Source organism: Lampris incognitus, chromosome 5 (assembly GCF_029633865.1).
Source record: "Lampris incognitus isolate fLamInc1 chromosome 5, fLamInc1.hap2, whole genome shotgun sequence".
Classification (NCBI taxonomy): Eukaryota; Metazoa; Chordata; class Actinopteri; order Lampriformes; family Lampridae; genus Lampris; species Lampris incognitus.
The window spans coordinates 69448974-69476647 of record NC_079215.1 but is presented as its reverse complement, the minus strand read 5'-3'; the positions used below and the strand labels follow the sequence as shown (position 1 = coordinate 69476647).

General features: G+C 45.9%; 1 protein-coding gene across 3 annotated transcripts in view; it reads left to right on the top strand.

Moving 5' to 3' along the window:
- eml6 (EMAP like 6) overlaps nt 1-27674 on the top strand; it is a 133432-nt gene that overhangs the window by 52978 nt on the left and 52780 nt on the right. For all 3 annotated transcript variants that reach the window (XM_056279933.1, XM_056279932.1, XM_056279934.1), the window contains exons 14-22: nt 1295-1481; nt 5356-5461; nt 5777-5870; nt 7801-7901; nt 15569-15771; nt 16099-16210; nt 20748-20875; nt 23168-23309; nt 24462-24614. In XM_056279933.1, coding sequence (XP_056135908.1) covers nt 1295-1481; nt 5356-5461; nt 5777-5870; nt 7801-7901; nt 15569-15771; nt 16099-16210; nt 20748-20875; nt 23168-23309; nt 24462-24614 — 1226 coding nt within the window. The remainder of the gene's footprint in view (nt 1-1294; nt 1482-5355; nt 5462-5776; nt 5871-7800; nt 7902-15568; nt 15772-16098; nt 16211-20747; nt 20876-23167; nt 23310-24461; nt 24615-27674) is intronic.

The following is a 27674-nucleotide window of genomic DNA, read 5'->3' as shown; positions in this document are numbered from 1 at the left end:
CATAGTTACATTTTATTGGATATATTCTTGGTTTTGTTCATGTGTAGTGCATCATAGTTACATTTTATTTGATATATTCTTGGTTGTTTTCATGTTTAGTGCATCATATTTACATCTTATTTGATATATTTTTGGTTGTGTTCATGTGTAGTGCATCATAGTTATATTTTATTTGATATGTTCTTGGTTGTGTTCTTGTGTAGTGCATCATAGTTACATTTTATTTGATATATTCTTGGTTGTGTTCATGTAAGGTGCATCATACTTACATTTTATATGTTATACTAAAAGAACCCCGCTACAATGTAGCGGTTTGGTTATCCACCCGTCTAAATCTCCCTCCTCTTCATTCTGCCAGCTAACCGCCTTCCTCCTGCCCCTAAACCCCCCCCCACTCCAACTCCCTCCCCCCAAATGCTCCGAATCATCTGAAATGCCGAGAAAAGTGGTTTTTAGCCATTTTTAGAAAATGCATATTTTGCATAATTATGCATAATTATTATAATTATATTTTAATTTACTGCTATTTTTCTGGTCCTCTCTGGAACAATACCTACCACCTCCAAAAAAAATTCGGATCATAAGTGCATTTTTGCAAAAATGCATTTATTTTGCATAATGCCAAAACATTTGAGTCCCAGAAAAAAAATTTTATATACAAAAAATCAAAGATGCTCAGAATCATCCGAAATGCCGAGAAAAGTGGTTTTTAGCCATTTTTAGAAAAATTCATATTTTGCATATTTATGCATAATTATGCATAATTTTAATTTTCTGGGATTTTTCCCTTACTCTCTGAGACAATACCTACCACCTCCAAAAAGAATTAGGATCATAAATGCTTTAGTTTTCGGTCCCGCTATCTACACTAACTAAAACACACACACACACACACACACACACACACACTAACACCACACACACACACATTACGGAAATATATGAGTGATTCTTGGTTGTGTTCATGTAAGGTGCATCATAGTTACATTTTATTTGGTATATTCTTGGTTGTGTTCACGTGTAGTGCATCATAGTTACATTTTATTTGATATTGTTGTGTTCATGTGTACTGCATCATAGTTAATTTTTTTTTATATATTCTTGGTTGTGTTCATGTAAGGTGCATCATAGTTACATTTTATTGGATATATTCTTGGTTGTGTTCATGTGTAGTGCATCATAGTTAAATTTTATTTGATATGAATGTTCACTCCAACTCTTACCCTTCAGGTAAGGGTTGCAGGATCTTCCTGAAGGGTACCAAGTAAGGGAATTGAACCTGCGTGTCCTGCAGGTACCGGGGTTGTGACTGCAGGAACAACCTGTTTTACAGCCAGGCGGGGGAGGTAGTGTACCATGTGGCAGCGGTGGGCGTGGTCTACAACCGCCTGCAGCACAGCCAGCGGTTCTACCTGGGCCATGACGATGACATCCTCAGCCTTACCGTGCACCCAGTCAAAGACTATGTCGCCACTGGCCAGGTAGGAGCAGCCCGTCGACCAATCACAGCGGAGCTCAGGTGTAGCGACACAGCCGAGGTCAGATCACAGCTCCTCGGTCTGGCTGGTGGGACGCGCACATTACACATGGTCATTGAATCCGGTCATGGTCATTTTAGGTAGAGCTTACCATAACTTTTTTTTGTGTAATTGATCTAAAACTAATTTTAATGCAGATATATGAATATTAGGAGCTTTCAGGGAGCAGCCGGTCTGTATCTTTTTCTCTTCACAAAGTTATTAAACCTTGAAAACCCAAATCTGTCATAATGAACGTCTTGGTGGTTCTGGTGTTAAACCCCAGTACTGACGAAACAACTGACTAACTCACTGGAGCAGTCAACTGAAAGCTCACCGCCAGCGGACCACCCTGCTGTCTGTGTGTCTGTGTGCTGATGAGGACAGCAGTAGACAGACAGGAGGACGGTGTCAGCAGACAGTGCTGACACTCTGGAGGAGTGTTGTGTCATGTTATCAGGACTCAGGAACAATTTACTGTCGTCTCATTCATGTACTTGCGTACACAAAAGAGACGAAATTTGGTTTCTCCCAGCCCACAGCAGTGCAACACAAAAGGACAAAAACACACATCCAGAACCTCCCAGAAGCAACCCCATCAAAACCGCAAACAATAAAGCAAAAAAAAAAAAAAAAAACACAAACAATCAACAACACAGCCCATTCAGTAAACTTGCAACACAATTCAAAAAAGTCACTGTCCAGGAGATCAAACTGCAGTTAGCTTAGCCTGCCCCGCTTCTGCCGCATCCTGTCAGACTGCCCCCGGTGTTTCCTCTTCAGGCGCGGCTCCGGTCAGAACCGTGGTCTTTTGGCCCACAGGACGCAGGCTCCCTCAGCTGATCCAGCATCAGCTCTCCCAGCCAGACACCCTTGACACACCTCCTCGCACTCCACACGACGACACAAACGCAGACACAGATGAAAACACTGCACAGTCAACACAAGGCGAGGCCGCCGCCAGACCACCCTCGGTGTTATCGGAACTGCCGATCTGCATGGGCTAGCAGTTAGCTTGGCCTGCCCCGCTCTCCCAGCCAGTCCAGCACCAGCTCTCCCAGCCAGACACCCTCGACACACCTTCTCCACACTCCACACGACAACACAAACATAGACACACAGTCAACACTAGGCGAGGCTGCCGCCAGACCACCCTCGGTGTTATCGGAACTGCCGATCTGCATGGGCTAGCAGTTAGCTTGGCCTGCCCCGCTCTCCCAGCCAGTCCAGCACCAGCTCTCCCAGCCAGACACCCTCGACACACCTTCCCCACACTCCACACGACAACACAAACATAGACACACAGTCAACACTAGGCGAGGCCGCCGCCAGACCACCCTCGGTGTTATCGGAACTGCCGATCTGCATGGGCTAGCAGTTAGCTTGGCCTGCCCCGCTCTCCCAGCCAGTCCAGCACAAGCTCTCCCAGCCATCAAACGAAATCAATGATCACAGGCATAAATCCTCGTAAAAATAGTCACACGATGATACAAAATCAGATGTAGACGTGGACAAAGACACTGCACAGCCAGCACTGGATGAGGCCGCCGCAAAGGCGAGCTCACGTCGCCATCTCACACATCACACCACCAACTCAAAAACACTATGATTCATCTCTTCTGTGAAATTATTGGCCAGTTTTAGACACAAACACTTCAGATACATGAAAATAAGCCAGTAAATTGTGCATCATGGTATCAGTCAGCTCTCAGAACACCGTCACTCCTGATTCCACACAGTCTGGGGCATTTCAATAACCAGGCTAAACCCTTAAAGCCCCTTAAAGCTGGTGTCTCAGTTAGCCTGGCTCCGCTGAAACAGTGACGCACACACAGCCGTCCTGACTGTGTGTGTGTTTGTTTCTACCTGCCCACTTTTGTGGCTTGGTGTGAGTCTCTCCTGCATCTAAATGTGTCATCAATGAAAGAAATGATCACTGGTTTCAGGAAATCACCACAAGGCCCACTGCCAGCTGTTAGAAACGTGACCACATGGGTGTAGTGGAGCGCTGCAGACATGTGGGTGTTGCTCCTGATAACAAACTGTGTGTTGAATCTCATGTTGGTGCTCCCTCTAGAAAGGTCCAGCAAAGACTCCTTCCTCCTGAGGAGAATGAGCTCTTTTAGAACGTCTACTGAGAAGATGACTGTCTCTTACACATGTTTATTGGATCTGTTTTAACCTTTTGTGTTGCTGCTGGGTTTGGAAACCTAAACTTGTCCATAACAACAGACCTGGAGGTCTTGTTAAAATGGCCAGTAAGATCTCAGGGAGGAGTCACACCAAGCTCCTGGTCATTTATAACAGGCAGGTACTCAGGAGGGCTGGTGCTATATTGAACTACCAGGACCATCCACCCGCAAGCTGCATGTGGCTCTCTGATGACTATATTGTGTTTTTTTAGCCAAGTCACATGCAGGTAACCTTCTTCTGATGAATTTGTGGCAGACTAGAAGCAGCAAAGGCATAGTGCTGTCCTCCACAGGTTATTTGAAGAACTCCACTGATTGAGCAAAAGTCTCATGTAGAGTCCAGTGTAATGGAGAAGATTAATAACAGTTCTTATTGTTTCATTATGAGGACTAGAGGGAGGACAGTGGAATGGTGAGGATGCAAGGAGTAGAAGTGATGAAGGTATATGAATTTAAATACTTGGGGTCAACTGTCGAAAGTAACGGGGAGTGCGAAGAGAGGTGAAGAAGAGGTGCAGGCAGGGTGGAGTGGGTGGAGAAGAGTGTCAGGAGTGATTTGTGACAGAAGGCTACCAGCAAGTGTTAAAGGGAAGGTTTACAAGATGGTTGTGAGACCAGCTATGTTATATGGTTTGGAGACAGTGGCACTGATGAAAAGACAGGAGGTGGAGCTGGAGGTGGCAGAGTTGAAGATGCTAAAATTTTCATTGGGAGTGATGAAGAAGGACAGGATTAGGAACGAGTATATTAGAGGGACAGCTCAGGTTGGACGGTTTGGAGACAAAGCAAGAAAGACAAGATGGAGATGGTTTGGACATGTGTGGAGGAGAGATGCTGGGTATATTGGGAGAAGGATGCTGAATATGGAGCTGCCAGGGAAGAGGAGAAGAGGAAGACCAAAGAGGAGGCTTATGAATGTGTGTCTGTGCTTGTATGAGACTTGTCTCTGTGTGCTTGCATGAGACGTGTCTCTGTGTGCTTGCATGAGACGTGTCTCTGTGTGCTTGCAGGAGACGTGCCTCTGTGCTAGTTGAGACGTTCTATGAAAGCATGATTCAAGTCAAGTCAGTTGTATTTGTATGAGTCACAGTTTCCAGCAGTTACCTTACAATACGAGCAGCCTATGACGCTACAAAGGTTGGGTGAAGAGGTATATTTTTGTAATGTAGCTCTTTAAAAAAAAATAAAATATATATATATATTGTCAACGTGGTTTCTGAACTGGCCAAGTCTGGGTACCGCTGCCATAGGGAGTTTGAGCTACTGCTCTCAGGCCATCGTTTCAGGGCACCTGTTTGGAGGACTAAAAGACTCCATGTCTCCTTCATCCCAGTGCTGTTGATATTCTTGATGGTAATTAGCACTCCAGCTGCATTTCTTGCACTACCCTAGCACACTTGCATACTTACACTCTTACAATTCTTACTTGGTATGAGTTTCCATTTCCTGGCACAAGTTGTGTGATGTATGTATTTGTGATGTTGTTGATGTTGTCCTTTTGTATTCTGTCATGTGAACCCTGGCTGCGTAACAAACCTCCCTTAGTGGGACACAAAAAAGATAACTTTCAACCTGTGTGTGTGTGTGTGTGTGTGTGTGTGTGTGTGTGTGTGTGTGTGTGTGTGTGTGTGTGTGTGTGTTTTTAGGTTGGGAGGGACGCTGCCATCCATGTGTGGGACCTCCAGACACTGAAGTGTGTGTCTCTGCTGAAGGGACATCACAGCAGAGGAGTGTGTGCTCTGGACTTTACAGGTCAGAGACCTGCCATGGAATTCTTCATCTGTCATCCTCTTCATCTTCTTTTACTGTCCTTCTCATTTTCTCTCCCAGTTGACAGACCAACCGACTCGTCTTCTCACGTTTGTCTCTGCTTGCTCTTCATCACAGAATCTGCTGATCCAGTCATGTGCTGCTGGGTTTTGTGGGTGTTGTTCTGGATGTGGAAGTTGACTAAATGTTTAACATGTTGAATATTAAACTGGTGGACTGCAGGTCATGACACACATCTGTCAATGATTTTATTCAGAGGAAAACTTCTTCCTGTTTCCTGTTTCCTGTTTCCTCCAGCGGACGGGAAGAGCCTTGTGTCAGTGGGTATCGATGAATGTCACTCCATCGTGGTGTGGGACTGGAAAAAAGGAGAAAGACTGGCTAAAGCAAGGTACACAAGCCTAACTTTACACCCTGACCAGCCTGTCAACTTTACACCCTGACCAGCCTGTCAACTTTACATCCTGACCAGATGTTAACTTTACACCCTGATCAGCCTGTTAACTTTACACCCTGATTAGCCTGTCAACTTTACACCCTGACCAGATGTTAACTTTACACCCTGACCAGATGTTAACTTTACACCCTGACCAGCCTGTCAACTTTACACCCTGACCAGCCTGTCAACTTTACACCCTGACCAGCCTGTCAACTTTACAAACTGACCAGCTTGCCAGTTTTACAACCTGACCAGCTTGCCAGTTTTACATGACCAGCCTGTTAACTTTACAAACTGACCAGCTTGCCAGTTTTACAACCTGACCAGCTTGCCAGTTTTACATGACCAGCCTGTTAACTTTACGCCCTGACCAGCCTGTCAACTTTACACCCTGACCAGATGTTAACTTTACACCCTGACCAGCCTGTTAACTTTACACCCTGACCAGCCTGTCAACTTTACAAACTGACCAGCTTGCCAGTTTTACAACCTGACCAGCCTGTTAACTTTACAAACTGACCAGCTTGCCAGTTTTACATGACCAGCCTGTTAACTTTACACCCTGACCAGCCTGTTAACTTTACACCCTGACCAGCCTGTTAACTTTACAAACTGACCAGCTTGCCAGTTTTACAACCTCTCTTTACTTTACACTTTACACATCTGAGCTTTCGTTGTCAAATTTACAAAGCCTGTATGTTAAAGTGATGGAGAGTCGAGGGTATTTATGGCCTAATGAACAAAGGAAAATAATCAGAATATAGATGTGTTTCATAATGTATGCCTAAAGGTAGCAACAAGTTAAAAGATTCAGTTTGACTAATGAGTTAAGGATGAAATGTAAAGATCTGTAAGGTGACCTAGCTGTAAAGACATGCTGCCATGGTTTCAGACATATAAATGTTATTTTTTTACATAAACTGTGAGGTATTTTTTTCACAGCAACACATTTGAAGAAAAGGCGAAAACAAAACAAATAAATGAGGTTGTAATTAATCAACCGGGAGACAGTCAGCCATTTATCCCCTTTAGCAAAATGAGAGCAAGTGTCTAATCTGTAAAGTCTCCAGCTCCCAGTAACCGGCAGTAGAAGACTGTGTTTGTACTGGAAAGGTATCCGGTTCAAAAGTTAGCACCTGGAAGCTAACCGTCTCCCCGTGATTTACCAGTAAGTCTTCACATAATACTCCTAGAAAAGAAATCTCAACCAGACACATGTTCAGCTTGGCGGAACATTTGAGTTTTTACTGCGACAGCTCAGTAGGTAAAGCTTATTGCAGAAAAGGTCCAGAAACTCATGCGCCCTGAATGGTGAGCAGCTGATAAGATCAGATCGGATCAGAGAAGAGAAGAGAAGAGAAGATGAGATAGCCTTTATTCAGGCGCGGTGGCCCAGTGGTTAGTGCAGTCACCTCACAGCAAGAAGGTCTTGGGTTCAAACCCCGGGGTAGTCCCGGGTCGTCCTCTGTGTGGAGTGTGCATGTTCTCCCCGTGTCTGCGTGGGTTTCCTCCGGGAGCTCTGGTTTCCTCCCACAGTCCAGAGACATGTAGGTCAGGTGAACCGGCCGTGCTAAATTGTCCCTAGGTGTGAATGTGTGTTTGTGGGCCCTGTGATGGTCTGGCGGCCTGTCCAGGGTGTCTCCCCACCTGCTGCCCAATGACTGCTGGGATAGGCTCCAGCATCCCCGCGACCCTGAGAGCAGGATAAGTGCTTCGGATAATGGATGGATGGAAGGATGGAGGTCTCTAGGTTCACATGCCTGGAGTCTGGATTTAAAAGCCCACCTTTTTTTATCCATATAAGTGAAATAAAACTTGATACATGAGTCCCTGACTTAGAGAAGCATTTTGAATAAGGTGACTGAACAATAATGTCTTCCAGGGGCCACAAAGATAAGATATTTGTGGTGAAGAGCAACCCTTTCCGCATGGACAAACTGGTGACTGTGGGAATGAAACACATCAAGTTCTGGCAGCACTCAGGTAAACCTGTTCTCTCTATGTGTCTGAATCCCTCCCTTCTTCTTATATATTTATTAAAACTTTTTTTCTGTATCTGTGTTGATAAATATATATATATATACATACACACACACATATATTATATGTATATACACACATATACACACACACAAATATATATATATATATACACACACACACACATATATATATATATATATATATATAATAAATCAATCTTATATAGAGTTTTTCTTTACAGTAAATGGGGTGAAACAAGACAACAGATAAACGCAACATACAGGGGTGGATGGGAAGGGGGGGGCGTACAGGGGTGGATGGGAAGGGGGGGCAAACATACAGGGGTGGATGGAAAGGGGGGGCTACGAGAGGGAGAAGCGGCAACCACACACGACACCCGCAGTACTCTCCCACTTAAACACATACAAAAGAGCAAGAAAAACACAAAACAACAGCACTGTAGACATTGATGTTGTGTAGGGGTTTACTCCCATAGCCTATTCCTCTCCCAAGGTATCCACTAGGTGGCACTATTTAACCCATAGCTGGGGGCTGGTTCGTGGACATCAGGGAATATCCGCACACCTGAGGGCCTGCGTACTGCACGTCTAGGGGCCAGACCTCTTCCGAGTCCCTTGTAGTTCAGCCAGGGTCCAAGGTGTACCCAGTTACCGTGTGTCGCCACGAGGAGGCGCTACATAGGGCTTGCTGTTGCAGAGGCTATGTACTGGCAGGGAGAAACTTCCGTGCTCAACTCTCCTGTTCGCATTTCTGCTAACCAGCGGTGAAGGTTGAGAATGAGACATGACAGACACACAACACTACACCAATACACTTGACTAGACGCTTCACAACAACCCCACTTCTTGCACAGGAACGTTAGACAGACTGTACCTTGTTATATTTCTAATGTAGGCCACTTCAACAGCACCCTGGCCCCTAAATGCTCTTCAAAACAAACCCAAGTCCCATTGGTTGTAATGTTTTCTACCCCTCCATTAGTTGCAATGCATCATAAGTACCTACCTCATTGGCTGTTATAGTTTGAATGTGTCCTCATCTGGTTGGTCGCTGTCCAACCGACATTAGGGGCATGACGCTGGGCAACGTAACTGTATGATGCTTTGTGAATAAAACATTAGCAGCTGATGAGTGCACCATGCACCAAACAGGCCTGTACTGCTATGTATTAACATCTTTTTTCCTGTATCTGTGTTGATATATACATATGTATATACATATATATATGTTACGGGTAATGTGAACAAATGGTTAATGTGCAAACTACCCGGTTAATGTGCAGATTACCCAACGGGGCGGTTAATGTGCACATTACCTGCCAGAACGAGTTATCTGCACATTAACCAGGTAGTCTGCACACTACCCGCTTGGGCGGTTAATATGGATAGAACGAACCACATTATCCACATTAACCGGGTAGTCTGCACACCACCCGTTTGGATGGTTAATGTGGATGGGTGCTTTACTTGCACAGCAGCGAGTCTAGTCTACATCGACAATCTGTTTGCTCCCTCCCATATTCTCGGTTAGATTAGGATATGATGGATGAAATATGTAGGCTACTAGTAGGATATTAGCCAGATGAGGGAGGGGATCGGGCACATTTTTGTCTTTTTTCGTGGTTGTGTATAAGTGCATCTGAAAGGTATCGCCTGTTCATTCATTTGTCTTGCCTGATTGGCAGACAGGAATTGTATTTGGACATACACTACCGTTCAAAAGTTTGGGATCACCCAAACAATTTCGTGTTTTCCATGAAAAGTCACACTTATTCACCACCATATGTTGTGAAATGAATAGAAAATAGAGTCAAGACATTGACAAGGTTAGAAATAATGATTTGTATTTGAAATAAGATTTTTTTTACATCAAACTTTGCTTTCGTCAAAGAATCCTCCATTTGCAGCAATTACAGCATTGCAGACCTTTGGCATTCTAGCTGTTAATTTGTTGAGGTAATCTGGAGAAATTGCACCCCACGCTTCCAGAAGCAGCTCCCACAAGTTGGATTGGTTGGATGGGCACTTCTTTGAGCAGATTGAGTTTCTGGAGCATCACATTTGTGGGGTCAATTAAACGCTCAAAATGGCCAGAAAAAGAGAACTTTCATCTGAAACTCGACAGTCTATTCTTGTTCTTAGAAATGAAGGCTATTCCATGCGAGAAATTGCTAAGAAATTGAAGATTTCCTACACCGGTGTGTACTACTCCCTTCAGAGGACAGCACAAACAGGCTCTAACAGGTACTATTTAATGAAGATGCCAGTTGGGGACCTGTGAGGTGTCTGTTTCTCAAACTAGAGACTCTAATGTACTTATCTTCTTGCTCAGTTGTGCAACGCGGCCTCCCACTTCTTTTTCTACTCTGGTTAGAGCCTGTTTGTGCTGTCCTCTGAAGGGAGTAGTACACACCGGTGTAGGAAATCTTCAATTTCTTAGCAATTTCTCGCATGGAATAGCCTTCATTTCTAAGAACAAGAATAGACTGTCGAGTTTCAGATGAAAGTTCTCTTTTTCTGGCCATTTTGAGCGTTTAATTGACCCCACAAATGTGATGCTCCAGAAACTCAGTCTGCTCAAAGAAGTGCCCATCCAACCAATCAACTTGTGGGAGCTGCTTCTGGAAGCGTGGGGTGCAATTTCTCCAGATTACCTCAACAAATTAACAGCTAGAATGCCAAAGGTCTGCAATGCTGTAATTGCTGCAAATGGAGGATTCTTTGACGAAAGCAAAGTTTGATGTAAAAAAATCTTATTTCAAATACAAATCATTATTTCTAACCTTGTCAATGTCTTGACTCTATTTTCTATTCATTTCACAACATATGGTGGTGAATAAGTGTGACTTTTCATGGAAAACACAAAATTGTTTGGGTGATCCCAAACTTTTGAACGGTAGTGTATGTTTTCGCTGCTTCTGCTCCTACATACTGGGCTTATAAAATGGATGTGGTTCTGTTTTCATATCATCTAGTCTTAGTATTTTTTCCACGCCAGTACCCCCCTTCCATAAAGTGTTATTTACCAGTCTGTTCACGGAGTGATTGCCATTTGGGATTGGTTGAATGACGCATGTCTCCAGTGAGAGTAGGCTGTAGCAGCCTGATGGGAGATGGCCGAGACTGATATTTCTTTTCACCCTTGTCAAATGTGTAGGCTACTCATTCATATCAGGGATCAGATAGAGAGCGAGGCGGAGGGCTCATGTTTGTGTTCTTTGATGCTGATGTTGAATCAGTTCATCTGGACACGACGTTTATTGACAGATACGTTTCATCATCATACCAACCACATCTGCTGTGTCTGATCATTTTCTCATCAAATCTGAAGCATTATTGGCGTGTCCAGTTAATGTCAGCACAGATGTAATTGCCACTCGCCATATTGGTCCCTCCACTGTAGCTGCATTTGGCCAGCAGCTGCCTGAAGTCTTGGCTCCTTTCACTGTGGTAAATAACTCTGTTGAAAATCTCACTAGTGACTTAAATGTGGCCCTCTCTAGTCTCCTCGATTCAGTTGCCCCTCTCACTACCAGAGCTAGGCGACTAAAGAGTTCTACACCCTGGTTTAATGATGAGACACGTGCTCTTAAGAGGACCTGCAGGAGACTGGAACGTAAATGGCGAAAATCAAAATTGGAAGCTTTTTACCTATGGTGGCATGAGTGTTTATTGAAATACAAGCGTGCTTTATCTACTGCAAAAACATCGTATCTTTCTCACTTAATAAATATTAATAAACATAACCCCAGATTTCTCTTTGACACTGTATCCAAACTTACTAAAAAGCAGTCATCTATTAGCTGCTCACCATTCACAGCCCATGAATTTCTAGATTTTTTCTGCAATAAGGTTGATGAGATCTTAAACAAAATTAGTTCTTCAACTCCATCTACTCCTGCAGATCCTGTCATACTAAATTCATATCTACACAATGAGTCACTGACAGTTCCAGTTATTACAGCTTTTGAGACTATCTCTCTTGATACTTTGACTAAGTTCGTGTCAGCTTCTAAACCAACTGCTTGCCTACTTGATCCCTTACCAGCAAAACTTTTTAAAGACCTCTGGCCTTCTCTTGGACCTACAGTGCTAGACATCGTTAATTTATCTCTTACTATTTGTATTGTTCCCAGCAGTTTTAAGACAGCTGTGGTTAAACCTCTACTTAAAAAACCGCACCTTGATCCAGGGTCTCTTAATAACTATCGACCAGTCTCTAATCTTCCATTCTCCTCTAAAGTACTAGAGAGAGTTGTGTATCAACAACTTTTGACCCATATAAAAGAAAACCATCTATATGAACCTTTCAGTCGGCTTGCAGGCCCTGTCACTCCACTGAAACTGCTCTGACCAGAGTGGTAAATGATCTTCTACTGGCTATCAATTCTGATTCCACTTCTGTGCTTCTGCTACTGGACCTCAGTGCAGCCTTTGACACCATTGATCACTGTATACGTTTAGATAGATTAAATTGTAATTTTAGTGTCTCTGGCTTAGCTCTGTCTTGGCTTAAGTCCTATTTATCCGGAAGAACACATTGTGTCTGCTATAATAATAATATATCAAAATTTTCTGACGTTAAATATGGTGTGCCTCAGGGCTCAGTACTTGGCCCTCTACTTTTCTCTCTTTACATTACACCTCTTGGCCAAATTATACGCAGTTATGGAATAAATTTCCATTGCTATGCTGACGATACTCAGCTGTATGTGCCTATAAGGGCTGATGATCATACTCAAATCACTAACTTAGAAGCCTGCTTGGCTACTGTGAAAAACTGGATGTCACTTAACTTTCTGCTTTTAAATTCAGATAAAACCGAGATGCTGGTCATTGGCCCTGCTAGACACAGACACCAATTTGATCAAGTAACGATAATAATCGACAACTCTGTGGTTTCACAAAGTGTGGCAGCCAAAAATCTTGGTGTTACGTTTGATCCCAGCCTTTCCTTTGATAAGCACATTAAAGAAATCACCAAGACTGCCTTTTTTCACTTACGTAACATAGCTAAAATTCGGTCTTTTCTCTCCATGGCTGACGCAGAGATTCTAATACATGCATTTGTTTCATCCAGACTTGATTACTGCAATGTTCTGTTCTCAGGTCTGCCACATTCTTGTACTAAAAGTCTTCAGATGGTTCAGCATGCTGCTGCTAGAATCCTAACAAAAACTAGGAAATTTGACCATATTACACCAATTCTTGCCTCCCTTCATTGGCTCCCTATCCATGTTAGATCAGAATACAAGGTGCTTCTGCTGACTTATAAAATCCTAAATGGGCTTGCTCCATCCTACCTGTCTGATCTCCTTAAACCTTACATGCCATCTCGAGCACTTCGTTCTCAAAATACAGGGCTACTGTGTGTACCCAAAGTTAAAAAGAAGTCAGCTGGTGGCAGCAGGGCCTTTTCCTATCGGGCTCCCTTGTTGTGGAATAACCTGCCTGCTGCCATCAGACCATCAGAGTCTGTTGAGTCCTTTAAATCCAAACTTAAAACTCATCTTTTTGCCTTAGCTTACAATTTGTTGCCTTTAAGTTGAGTGCTTCACAACCTTTACTACATGGCGGGTTGGTATCTGTCTCAATGAATTTACCAACCACTGTTATGCTATAGATTATAGAGTATAGATTACTGAGTATAGTTTATGACTAATTGATGACTTAATTGATTATGGCTAATGACTATTGCAAACTGTTCTCTTCTCTAACATGTCCTTTGTGTCTCTCTGAATGATGTCTTCTCCTTTCTCTTTTTCTGTGTTTGAATGGTGTCATGTGAGTCTCTCTTGCGTGCATGTGCAGACGGTTCTCCTCCCAGGTGTCCATGGTGATGGTGGCCACCATTTGGATGCTGCCTGCCCTTCCACTCCTCACATAAGTTTTTCATTTTTTACATGATAATGCTGGTCGCGTGGCTTGGGTCCTGGACTGCTCCGTTGGCATGTGGACACTGCTTGGCATCCTGTGCATCATGTTCTTCATAAATGTCATGTCCATTATAATTCTGTTATCCTCTTTCAATGTTGTATTATGTAAATTGCGTGAACACAACATCCATTGCACGCTGTCCGTCTTGGGAGAGAGATCCCTCCGCTGTTGCTCTCCCTGAGGTTTCTTCCTATTGTTTCTCCCTGTTAAAGGGTTTTTTTAGGGAGGTGTTCCTCATCCGATGAGAGGGTCTAAGGACAGGATGTTGTGTTGCTGTTAAGCCCACAGAGGCACATTTGTAATTTGTGATATTGGGCTATACAAATAAAATTGATTTGATTTGATTTGATCATCTAAGTGACCTCTTCAGTCTCACCTGACTGCAGGGGTCCCCACCCTTATAAACAATACAGTGACTGCAGATACCTCACCCTTATAAACAGTACAGTGACTGCAGGTGTCCCCACCCTTATAAACAATACAGTGACTGCAGGTACCCCACCCTTATAAACAATACAGTGACTGCAGGTACCCGACCCTTATAAACAATACAGTGACTGCAGGTACCCCACCCTTATAAACAATACAGTGACTGCAGGTACCCCACCCTTATAAACAATACAGTGACTGCAGGTGTCCCCACCCTTATAAACAATACAGCGGCATAATGACCCAAACCAAACACAAGTTTCATATGCAATTGCCATGACCGTTAACTAGAGTTACAATGGCCATGTGTACTATTCACAAAGGATTTGGGAATACTTGCAATCACAGCATTGTAAGATGGTGACAGATGTACTCTTAGACCCCCCCCCCTTGGTTCAGGGATGGTCGTTCCCTCTTCACATAGATGACCTCTTTTGACTCCCCGTTCAAACCAGCGTTCCTCCCTATCAAGGATGTGCACATCCTCATCCCTTTAAGAGTGGCCACTGGCCTGTAAATGGTGTAGACTGTGGAGTCCTGATCTGTAGATGGTGTAGACTGTGGAGTCCTGGTCTGTAGATGGTGTAGACTGTGGAGTCCTGATCTATAGATGGTGTAGACTGTGGAGTCCTGGTCTGTAGATGGTGTAGACTGTGGAGTCCTGGACTGACGTATTAGCTCTCCTGTGTTGTGTCATCATCTTGGCCAGCATCTGTTTAGTCTCCCCAACGTACAAGTCACAGCAATCCTCCTGGCACTTAACAGCTACACTATATTGCTCTGTTTGTGCCAGGGGACCTGATCCTTGGGGTGGACCATCTTCTGGTGCAGTGTATTTTTGGGTTTGAAAGAAACTGAGATGCGGTGTTTCGGAAAATATATGTCTCAACTGTTCCAACACTCCCACCATATACAGAATCACCACTGGTTTACTCTTAGACAGCTGTTGTCCTTCTCGTCTCTTCAATCAGCTGGTGCACTGTTTTGGCATCTTCTTGACCGTTATCTGAATTTTATTTGAAATGTGGAAAAATCTAGAGGTTCCAGTCAGAATGGAGTATGAAGGTTCCAGTCAGAATAAATGGATAAATAACCCCCATTCATTTGAATGTTGGTTTCCTCTAAGTCCAACATCCAGCAGATACATATGAGTTAACTGGTTAAAGTCTAAACTCCACTAGACACCTCAGCAGTATTTTGTGAAGAACATGGATGTCATCATCAATGTTTCCCAGCCAGTCAGTCAGTGTCAGAATTCTTCTGCTGGTTTGTCACCTCCAGGTGGTGGTCTGACTTTTAAAAGGGGCATCTTTGGAAGCCTCGGGAAGCAAGAGACCATGATGTCAGCATGTTACGGCCGTTCAGAGGAGCTGGTCTTCTCTGGGGCCACCAACGGAGACGTCTACATCTGGAGAGACACCACGCTGGTCAAAACCATCAAGGCTCACGACGGCCCCGTCTTCACCATGTGCTCCCTGGACAAGGCAGGGCCCCCTAACCAAACAATATTCACGTGACATAACCCGACATAACCACCCTAACCTGATTCAACCATCATAACCTGGCTTAACTATCTTAACCTGACATTATCATCCCAACCTGACATCACTATCATAACCTATTCTAACTGTCCTCTTCACCCTAAATGATCATAATCATCCTGATCTATCACAGCTGTCCTAGCTATCTGTACATGTTCTAAATATCCTAACCTACAGAATCTTGACCTGCCTTAACTATCTCAGATACCCAAACATACACCTATTATCCAGTATACAAAGTAGAGTCTCCTCTGTGTTTCTATTGTCCAGGGTTTTGTGACTGGAGGAAAGGATGGCATCGTGGAGCTTTGGGACGACATGTTTGAAAGATGTTTGAAGACATATGCCATCAAGAGGGCAGCACTCTCCCCGTCTTCCAAAGGTACTCTGTCGCCACAGGCCGGTGTGTGCGTGTGTGTGCATGTGTGTGTGTGTGTGTGTGTGTGTGTGTGTGTGTGTGTTTCATAAAGGGTGATGTGATGCGTCTAGTGCAGTAGGTAGAGGAACGATGCATGCTTGCTTACCGCCTGCTTTTTTAACCTCTGACTTGCAGCTTGCTGCCGCTGGCTAGCCCTTGTGGTGACCAAGGAAGCAGCTCAGTGCGTAAGCCTTCCCCCACCAGTACATAGCCTCTCCTTCGAGACCCTGCCAGGCCTCCTCGTGGCCACACCCAGTAACTGGGCGCCTCACGGCCTCAGGCAAACTTGGTAGGGGATCTCCGAGCTGCAGTGGTCCCCAGAGGCTGTTCATGGCCAACCACTGCCCCACTGCCTTGTGGGAAGTCTATTGAAACAAAGGCTAGGGGAGCACACCCTGAGAGAAAAGCACCATGTTTGGCAGTACACATTAGTTGGTTCTTCAACAGTCTGGAGTTTCTGGCAGCCTTCTGCAGTCATGACGGGTGACTGGTTGTCCTGGGTAGACATCCTTCCACCGAGACCAACCTGTCTTGGCAAAGACAGAGCTACTGAGGACTGCACACCCTCTGTGGCACTATAAAAACTTCCTTGTGTAGGTCTCGAGCTCTGACCACGGTGTACAGTGTCTGGCCTCGTATCCGGTTGAAGTCTGGTAGCATTTGGGTATCTGGTGATGGGAGCAGGGTAGACTGGCTTGGGAGCTCCTAGTCAGAGCCATGCACATCAGCGGCACGGGGTATGTGGTCACTAGCAGCTGTGAATGAGTGGCAGCTGCTTTTGGCAGACCCCCATGTGACTGAGCAGCCCTATTTAGGGACCACACTGCTCACTCCAATTGGGGAGGGGCCTAGAAAAGGTGGCCTAAAAATTGTCCACTCAACCAACCACCTAGGTAGGTTACCACACCTACCGGGAATTCCATCCTGCGGTAAAAAACAAGAAAATTATCCCGTTCAAATTGGCAGCATGGAATGTTAGGACTCTCCTTGATAATGATGGTAACAGACCACATCGAAGGACTGTGCTGATTGCTGAGGAACTGAGACGCTACAATGTGGACATCCCTACTCTCAATGAAACCAGGCTCCTGGGTAAAGGCTCCCTGAGAGAGGAAGGAGGAGGGTATACCTTTTTCTGGAGAGGCTATCCCCCTGGTGGACAACAACAGCATGGTGTTGGACTGGCAGTCAAGAACAGCATTCTACCCAGCCTCACTGAAACATCCACCGGATTAAGTGAGAGGCTAACGACCCTCTGTACCCCCCTAGCAAAGGCACGCTATGCCACTCTGTTAAGTGCATATGCATATATGCCAACACTACCATCTGACAACAGTGTGAAGGACAACTTCTACCAGCAACTAGATGAAGCCCTTCATCATATCCCAAAAAAGGACAACATCCTTCTTCTGGGAGACTTTAATGCTAGGGTGGGAAAGAACAATGGTATATGGAATGGAGTACTGGGTAGGCATGGGGTCAGTCAGGTTAATGCAAATGGGCTGCTAACACTCTGTGCAGAGCATGATCACACCATTATGAACACACTATTTCAGCAGAAGACCAAATACAAAACATCCTGGATGGAGCCACGATCTAAACACTGGCACCTGAGTGATTATATCATAACAAGATGTACGGACACTAGCTATGTCTTGCTGACCTAGGCCATGAGAGCTGCAGAATGCTGGACGGATCACTGCCTGATCCTGACCAAGCTGCACATCAAAGTGCGCCCCACACAGCATCTCAAGAAATCCATAAAAAGCAACTGAACCGTGCTAAATTGAAGTCAGCCGCAGCACAGAATGTGTTCCGTTGCTCTGTAGGCATGATGACACTAGAGTTTGAGACCATTGAGTTCTGACAACTCCACTGATCAGAAATGGACTTCCTTAACCTCATTGCTACATCAAGCTGCAATTGACACTATAGACTACAGAGCCAGAAAACATCAGGACTGGTTCGACGAGAACTCTTACACTATCACAGCCCTGCTGGCAAACAGCACATAAGAAGGTACATGCAACCTTGCGCACTTTGCAAAATACATGGTGGGTGAAAAAAGCTCATGAGATTCAATCATATACTGACAGAAATGATATGCACAACTTCTACAATTCTATAAAGACTATATACATATGGCCCTAGGAACTGTTCTATCACACCCTTAAAGTCAGCGGACGACTGACAACCCTGAAAGACCAAAAGCGGATCCTGGCGAGGTGGGCTGAACATTTTGAAGCCGTACTTAACCAGCACTCACCAACCGACCAATCCATCCTGGAAGAGCTGACAATTTGTCCGCCCATCCCAGACCTTGACAACTCACCAACTTTTCAAGAAGTACTTGCAGCCATCAGCCTCCTCAAGAACAATAAGTCCCCTGGCAGTGATGGTATCTCAGCAGAACTCCTGAAACAAGGAGGATACTTGTGCACCAGAATAATCTATCAGTACATCCTGCAGGTCTTGGACCAGGAGAGTGTGCCTGAACAATGGAGGAATGCTAAAATTGTCACCCTGTATAAAAACAGGAGTGACAAGTCCATCTGCAGCAACAGTCATGGCATATCCCTACTAGCTGTTGCAGGCAAGGTCCTAGCAAAGGTCATCCTATGCAGGATGGTGATGCACTTGACAGAACATCTGCTGCCAGAATCACAGTGCAGTGTCAGGAAGAACAGGAGTACTGTGGATATGATTTTCACTCTAAGGCAGCTACACGAAAAGTACCGCGAACAACATCAGGACCTTTTCATGGCCTTTGCCGACCTCTCCAAAGCTCTTGACACTGTGAATCGAGAGCTACTTCAGAAAATCCTGAGAAAGTTTGGCTGTCCAAGCAAATTTGTGAACCTTCTATCACAGTACCATGATGGGATGGTGGCACGGGTGGCCATAGGAGGACAGGAATCGGTGCCCTTTAATGTATGCACTGGAGTGAGGCAGGCTGTGTGTTAGCACTGGTACTCTTCAACATTTACCTCCTATGTGTCACAAAACCTTTTCATAAACATCTGGAAGGCAGTAGTGGGATCACAATAGACTTTTGGCTAGATGGAAACCTCTTCAACATCAGAAGGCTCCAGGCAACCACCAAGGTGTCAGCAGTGCAGGTCCTTGGGCTGCAGTATGCTGACGACTGCACTGCTGTTGCTGACACACCAGAAGACCTGCAAACCATCCTTGCCGCAGTTGTGAATGCTTACAGCAGGCTGAGTCTATCAGTCAACAACACCGAGACTGAGGCGTTATGCCAATAGAGGTCCAACCCCCCACCCACTATGCCTGTCTTCACTATAGACCACCAGCCACTCTCAGTTGCTTTATCTTTCAAATACTTGGGCAGCATCCTTTCTGAGGGCTGCAGCACTGATCACAAACTCATTATAGAATCAAACAAGCCTCTAGCCTTCGGCAAACTCCAACGTAAGGTCTTCCAAAACAAACACATCCACCTGCGCACCAAGATTGCCGTTTACAAAACCGTCTACATCACAACTCTCCTATACAGTTTTGAAGCCTGGGTCACATACAGCCACCATGTAAAGTTGCTGGAGCGGTTCCACATAAGGTGTCTGCAGCGAATCATGGGGATCACGGGGCGTGACCGTGTTACCCATACCGAGATTGTTGCTAGGACAAACTGCAAGAGCACAGAAGCCACGGTCACTGAACACCAACTGCACTGGCTTGGGCATGTCATCAGGATGCCTCAAGAACGCCTGCTATGTCAATTTCTGTATGGACAACTTCATCTGGACCACCGGTCCGCAGATGGTCAGAAGAAGATACAAGGACCAGCTAAAAACTTGGCTGAAGAAGTATCGTATTGACCCCTTGAGACTGGAATAAGCTGCCATTAACCTTGCGAACTGGCAGGGGATCTGCCACAGAGGTGTAGAGCAGCTGGAAATGGACAGGAATGTGAAAAAACAACCACAGAAAGGACTAAGGAGACACACAACCATGCCTGTCCCCACTAACTCACACTTCATATGCCCCACGTGCAATAACACTTGTCGATCAAGAACTGGACTCTACAGTCATCGAGGAGGGACGTCATCATCGGACTCGATGGACTACCAGCAAGCAAGCGCGTGTGTGTTTGTGTGTGTGTGTGTGTGTGTGTGAGTTGTACTCTTACAGCCTCCTCATTGTGTCCAGGTTTTTTTGCACTGGTTCGGTGCAGCTGATTGACAGGTGGGTGTCTGGTCTCTGCTGTGAAGTCTTGACATGATGATATCACTGCAGGAGGGTTTGATTGTCAAAAAATCCCTTTTGTGTCACTCTTTCCATGAAAACCCACGACTGATGAGGATAAACGCTGTTCTCTGTCTCTTAGACGAAAGTGTTGCTAGCACAACAAGCCACTGGGAACCCACAATGCAACTAGATCATTTTCTAATTTTAAGTGGGATCTATAGCTGAACGCTTCTTTCTATTCATCTTTCTTTCTTTCTTTCCCTCATTCTTTCTTTCTTTGGGTGGGACTCAGGTTTGTTGTTGGAGGACAATCCATCCATCCGGGCCATCACGCTGGGACATGGTCACATCCTGGTGGGGACAAAGAATGGAGAGATTTTAGAGGTGGATAAAAGCGGACCGATGACCCTGTTGGTTCAGGTAAGCAGAGAGAAAAGGCACCCGTCTGTTTTCACATCTCTCTCTCCACCACCTGTCTGTCCTCCGCTCCTCTCTCCTCCACTCTTCTCTCTCCACCACCTGTCTGTCCTCCGCTCCTCTCTCCACCACCTGTCTGTCCTCCGCTCCTCTCTCCACCACCTGTCTGTCCTCCGCTCTTCTCCACTACCTGTCTGTTCTCCGCTCTTCTCTCCACTACCTGTCTGTCCTTCGCTCCTCTCTCCTCCACTCTTCTCTCCACTACTCTCTGTCCTCCGCTCCTCTCTCCTCCACTCTTCTCTCTCCACCACCTGTCTGTTCTCCGCTCTTCTCTCCACTACATGTCTGTTCTCCGCTCTTGTCTCCACTACCTGTCTGTCCTCCGCTCCTCTCTCCTCCACTCTTCTCTCCACTACCTGTCTGTCCTCCGCTCCTCTCTCCTCCACTCTTCTCTCCACTACCTGTCTGTCCTCCGCTCTTCTCTCCTCCACTCTTCTCTCCACTACCTGTCTGTCCTCCGTTCTTCTCTCCTCCACTCTTCTCTCTCCACCACCTGTCTGTTCTCCGCTCTTCTCTCCACCACCTGTCTGTCCTCCGCTCCTCTCTCCTCTACTCTTCTCTCTCCACCACCTTTCTGTTCTCCGCTCTTCTCTCCACTACCTGTCTGTTCTCCGCTCTTCTCTCCACTACCTGTCTGTTCTCCACTCTTCTCTCCACTACCTGTCTGTCCTCCGCTCCTCTCTCCTCCACTCTTCTCTCCACTAACTGTCTGTCCTCCGCTCTTCTCTCCTCCACTCTTCTCTCCACTACCTGTCTGTCCTCCGCTCTTCTCTCCTCCACTCTTCTCTCTCCACCACCTGTCTGTTCTCCGCTCTTCTCTGCACTACCTGTCTGTTCTCCACTCTTCTCTCCACTACCTGTCTGTCCTCCGTTCTTCTCTCCTCCACTCTTCTCTCTCCACCACCTGTCTGTTCTCCGCTCTTCTCTCCACCACCTGTCTGTCCTCCGCTCCTCTCTCCTCTACTCTTCTCTCTCCACCACCTTTCTGTTCTCCGCTCTTCTCTCCACTACCTGTCTGTTCTCCGCTCTTCTCTCCACTACCTGTCTGTTCTCCACTCTTCTCTCCACTACCTGTCTGTCCTCCGCTCCTCTCTCCTCCACTCTTCTCTCCACTAACTGTCTGTCCTCCGCTCTTCTCTCCTCCACTCTTCTCTCCACTACCTGTCTGTCCTCCGCTCTTCTCTCCTCCACTCTTCTCTCTCCACCACCTGTCTGTTCTCCGCTCTTCTCTGCACTACCTGTCTGTTCTCCACTCTTCTCTCCACTACCTTTCTGTTCTCCACTCTTCTCTCCACTACCTGTCTGTCCTCCGCTCCTCTCTCCTCCACTCTTCTCTCCACTACCTGTCTGTCCTCCGTTCTTCTCTCCTCCACTCTTCTCTCTCCACTACCTGTCTGTTCTCCACTCTTCTCTCCTCCACTCTTCTCTCCACTACCTATCTGTCCTCCGTTCTTCTCTCCTCCACTCTTCTCTCTCCACTACCTGTCTGTTCTCCACTCTTCTCTCCACTACCTGTCTGTCCTCCGTTCTTCTCTCCTCCACTCTTCTCTCTCCACCACCTGTCTGTTCTCCGCTCTTCTCTCCACTACCTGTCTGTCTTCCGCTCCTCTCTCCTCCACTCTTCTCTCCACCACCTGTCTGTCCTCCGCTCCTCTCTCCTCCACTCTTCTCTCCACTACCTGTCTGTCCTCCGCTCTTCTCTCCTCCACTCTTCTCTCCACTACCTGTCTGTCCTCTGCTCCTCTCTCCTCCACTCTTCTCTTCACTACCTGTCTGTCCTCCACTCCTCTCTCCTCCACGCTTCTCTCCACTACCTGTCTGTCCTCCGCTCTTCTCTCCTCCACTCTTCTCTCCACTACCTCTGTCCTCCGCTCTTCTCTCCTCCACTCTTCCCTCCACTACCTGTCTGTCCTCCGCTCTTCTCTCCTCCACTCTTCTCTCCACTACCTCTGTCCTCCGCTCTTCTCTCCACTCTTCCCTCCACTACCTGTCTGTCCTCCGCTCTTCTCTCCTCCACTCTTCTCTCCACTACCTCTGTCCTCCGCTCTTCTCTCCTCCACTCTTCCCTCCACTACCTGTCTGTCCTCCGCTCTTCTCTCCTCCACTCTTCTCTCCACTACCTGTCTGTCCTCCACTCTTCTCTTCTCCACTCTTCTCTTCTCTGCTTTCTTCTCTGCTTCCCTACCGGCCTCCTCTTCCTTTTTTATCACTTCTGGCATTTGTGTGTGTGTGCAGGGTCATATGGAAGGGGAGGTGTGGGGTCTTGCTGCTCACCCCCTGCTGCCCATCTGTGCCACGGTGAGTGATGATAAAACCCTGCGGATCTGGGAACTCTCCAACAACCACCGCATGGTCGCCGTCCGCAAGCTGAAGAAAGGTCAGTGGGAATTAAACCTGAGGCCAGATGCACACAGGTCACACCATGTGACCTTTGAACCAAGAGTTTCGAGTTAGACCTTTCCCTTTGAGCTGGTTTTCCTGGACTTCTACTGAACTCAAACCCAGACACGTTAAAATCAAAAGGTAATCATGTAGAACTGTCATGATGAGAACTTCATGGATCCAGTAGCGGAGTTTAAGTATTTAATTATAACAAACGACATGGTGGAATTCCAGTACAGTCTGGTGACAGAAGTGAACGGGAGGAGAGCATGGAGACAGAGGAGTGTCGGTGATACAGGACGTATTCTGATACTTCACTGACATGTTTTACTGGCCACTAACAAACCCCTCTCAGCTGTTGTCCAGTAAATGCTCATTCAAATTACTGTAAAATCATTTGAACATGGGCGTGCGGGTGGCCTGGCGGTCTATTCTGTTGCCTACCAACATGGGGATCGGCGGTTCGAATCCCCGAGATACCTCCAGCTTGGTTGGGTGTCTCTACAGGCACAATTGGCCGTGTCTGCGGGTGGGAAGCTGGATGTGGGCATGTGTCCTGGTCGCTGCACTAGCGCCTCCTCTGGTCGGTCAGGGTGCTTGTTCGGGGGGAGGGGGAACTGGGGGGAATAGCGTGACCCTCCCACGTGCTACGTCCCCCTGGTGAAACTCCTCACTGTCAGGTGAAAAGACGCGGCTGGCGACTCCACATGTATCAGAGGAGGCATGTGGTAGTCTGCAGCCCTCCCCGGATCAGCAGAGGGGGTGGAGCAGAGACCAGGATGGCTCGGAAGAGTGGGGTAATTGGACGGATATAATTGGGGAGAAAAAGGGGGGGGGGTTATTTGAACAAATAGATACTAATTTGTGAATACACGTTTTCACCTTTTGCACAAATCTCTTGCTTTGTACATAACAACCAGTATTTGTGTTGTCAGTTTGCATGTGTGCATTTTGCAGGAAGGCATTCTCAGAAGTTAAAGTGGCTTGTGAAGTGTTGATTCTGTATTGATGGATCAACTGACATACTTTTTTTTTTCAATTTGAGACTTTCCTTATGCTGTTCCTGACCACTGTTTTTTCTACAAATAGTTTGCATTGTGTGTGTGTGTGTGTGTGTGTGTGTGTGTGTGTCTATATCTGTGTCCAGGCGGGCGATGTTGTGCATTCTCACCTGATGGAAAGGTGTTGGCTGTGGGTTTGAATGATGGCAGCTTCCTGGTGGTAAACGCCGACACTCTGGAGGACATGGTGACCTTTCACCACAGAAAGGACCTTATCTCTGACATCCGCTTCTCCCAAGGTACCACAACCATGCTCCTACTGGACCCGTATGTTAACATGTTGTTATCTCTATGCATCCCTATTTAGTTAATGTAATGGAGGACAGCTCCCCTTCTGGTCAGGTTATGCATGTGCAGTGTATTGCCCCTTCTAGGCGGGAGTCTCTTGTCATGCGCAGTTGTGGTGGTGCGGATGCCGAGAGCAAGTTGCTGGTCGCTTGGTATCGCGAAGAAATGGAGTGAATAAAGTCGGTTTCACTGAAGATAAACGTCGTGTTTATTCAGAACAAGTTTAGTAGTCAACATTGGTAGCAGAGGATGGTTAGCAGAAAATGGCTTCTGCTAGCTACAAAGTTCCACCGAAGTTCGATGAGTCCCGACCGTACGAGAGTTGGAAAAATGAATTTGCTATGTGGAAGCTCGTTACTGAGCTGGATAAGAAGAAACAGGCCCTTGCTGTCGTCCTGGGGCTTGAAGGAAGGGCAAGGGATATCGCCATGGAAATACCCGCTGCAGACTTGAATACAGATGGGGGTATGGACGTTTTAATTGCAAAACTAGATGGAATGTTTCTCAAAGAAGAGAGGGACCGCGCTTACGATGCTTATTCGTATTTTGACTGTATCAAGAAGGACAGTTCTGTGTCCATGGCGGACTATGTGATTGACTTTGAGCAGCGATACAATAGAATGAAAAAGTATGATATGACTCTTCCCGATGCCGTATTAGCTTTTAAACTTTTGGATACGGCTTGTCTAGACGAGAAAAATAGGCAAATGGCGCTGACAGCATGTACGGACCTAACGTTTGCGGCAATGAAGTCCGCGCTCAAGAGGATTTTTGGAGGGAAAATACAAGTCGACGCGACTAATGGCATACAAGTAAAAGATGAAGTGTTCTACACAGAGCAGCGCTCGCGAGGAAGATTTAAACGAACAAGTAACGTTGTGCAGCAAGCTGGACAAGAGTCACAGACAACACAGGTTGGACAACAAAAGCCACCGTTACAAGGTACTAACCCACTGGATAGGTTCGGTAGGCGATCAAAATGTGCTGTATGTCAGAGCACGTTCCATTGGGCCAAGGACTGTCCCCACAAGAATAGCGAGCCAGCAAAAGTAGAGGACACATTGTTTACCAAAGCCTCGCTGTCTGAATCAGCATCAGAGATCTTTCTGACTGAGTCGTTAGGGACAGCTATCATTGATACTGCATGTACCCGCACAGTATGCGGAGAAAAGTGGTTGGAAAATTTTGTCGCAGACCTCAGTCTAAGCCAAGTGAACCAGATAGCGCAAAGTGAAATTCCAAGCAGCAGACCATTTCGCTTTGGAGATGGGAATATAGTACATTCCTCCAAAATACTGAAACTGCCTGCAAAAATAGGACAGACAAAATGTCAAGTGGAAACTGAAGTAGTTAAAGCTGATATCCCACTGCTTCTGAGTAAGACTTCACTGAAAAGGGCAGGGACCATTTTGGATATGGAGAATGATAGTGCTGTGATGTTTAATCAAAATATCCCTCTTGAATTAACCAGCTCGGGACACTATTGTATAGATATCAGAGACAAGAGCACAGAAACAAAGCCAATAGAAACTGAAGCACTGACGGCTCCAGAGAACAGCCTGAATGAAGATGAGGTCATCACAGTCACAGAAAATATGACCGCAAATGAGAAACACAAAGTTCTTCTGAAATTGCATAAACAGTTCGGTCACGCCTCCGCCGAGAGGCTACAGCGGCTCATCCATAGCTCTGGAAATAAAGACACAGAGTGTGACACGATTTTGCAGCACATAGTACAGGACTGTGACATTTGCCAGAGATACAGCAAGACGAAGCCAAAGCCTGCTGTGGGCTTGCCTCTTGCTTCAACGTTTAATGAAACGGTGGCAGTAGATTTGCATGAGTTGGAACCAGGGGTATGGTACCTCCACATCATTGATCAATTCACAAGGTTCAGCGCAGGAAGCATTGTAAAAACCAAGAAGTCCTCAGAGATCGTCAAGTCATTTCTTCATACATGGATAGGAATCCACAGCGCCCCCCAGAGGCTCTACAGCGATAACGGAGGAGAATTCAATAATGCAGAGTTCCGTGATATGGCTGAGAACTTTAACATTGAGACGAAAACAACAGCGGGATACAGTCCCTGGAGCAACGGACTAATGGAGAGGCATAATCAGACCCTCACCGACATCATTCTGAAGGTCAGGCGAGAAAGTGGCTGTGACTGGGAAACGGCCCTGGACTGGGCTCTTATGGCTAAGAACAGTATGCATAATGTGCACGGCTACAGTCCACGTCAACTTGTGTATGGTTTGAATCCTAACCTTCCTTCTGTACTGGTTGATAAACCACCCGCAGTAGAGGGTACTACTATGAGTGCTAGAGTAGGAGAGCACATTTCGGCCCTACATGCTGCTAGAAAAGCATTCGCTGAAGCAGAGTGCTCAGAAAGGATAAGACGAGCACTACGTAAACAGCTCAGAGCTACAGATGAAAAATATGACATGGGTGACAAGGTGTATTACAAACGAGCTGAATGTAATGAGTGGAAAGGACCAGGAATTGTTATTGGTCAGGATGGAGCTGTTGTTTTTGTAAGGCATGGTGGAATCTTAGTGCGAGTACATCACTCTAGACTTTCCAAGGTGAACACAAGGGTTAACGAAGAACAAATGGTACAAAATGAAAATGATGCTGAAACAGTAAATGATGAACAAGACACAGAAACAGGAAATGATGAACAAGGTATAAACAATGTAGCTGATGATTTAGCCAGTGAACAAAATAGAGAGAATGAGTTACCTGAAAGTAATGTTGCACAAACTGAAATGGCCCATAAGCCTAATGCACATGATAATCCTGTCCCCTCTGCAGGTATGAGTTTAAAAACAGGACAGACTGTAACATATATGAACAGAGGTGACAATACTCTACTTAGAGCAAGAGTCTTGGGGAGAGCAGGCAAAGCTACAGGGAAATATAAAACATGGTATAACATGCAACATCTAGAGAATAATGGAAGTGATGGGCAGAAGGTATCAGTTGATATCTCAGAAGTTGATAATCTC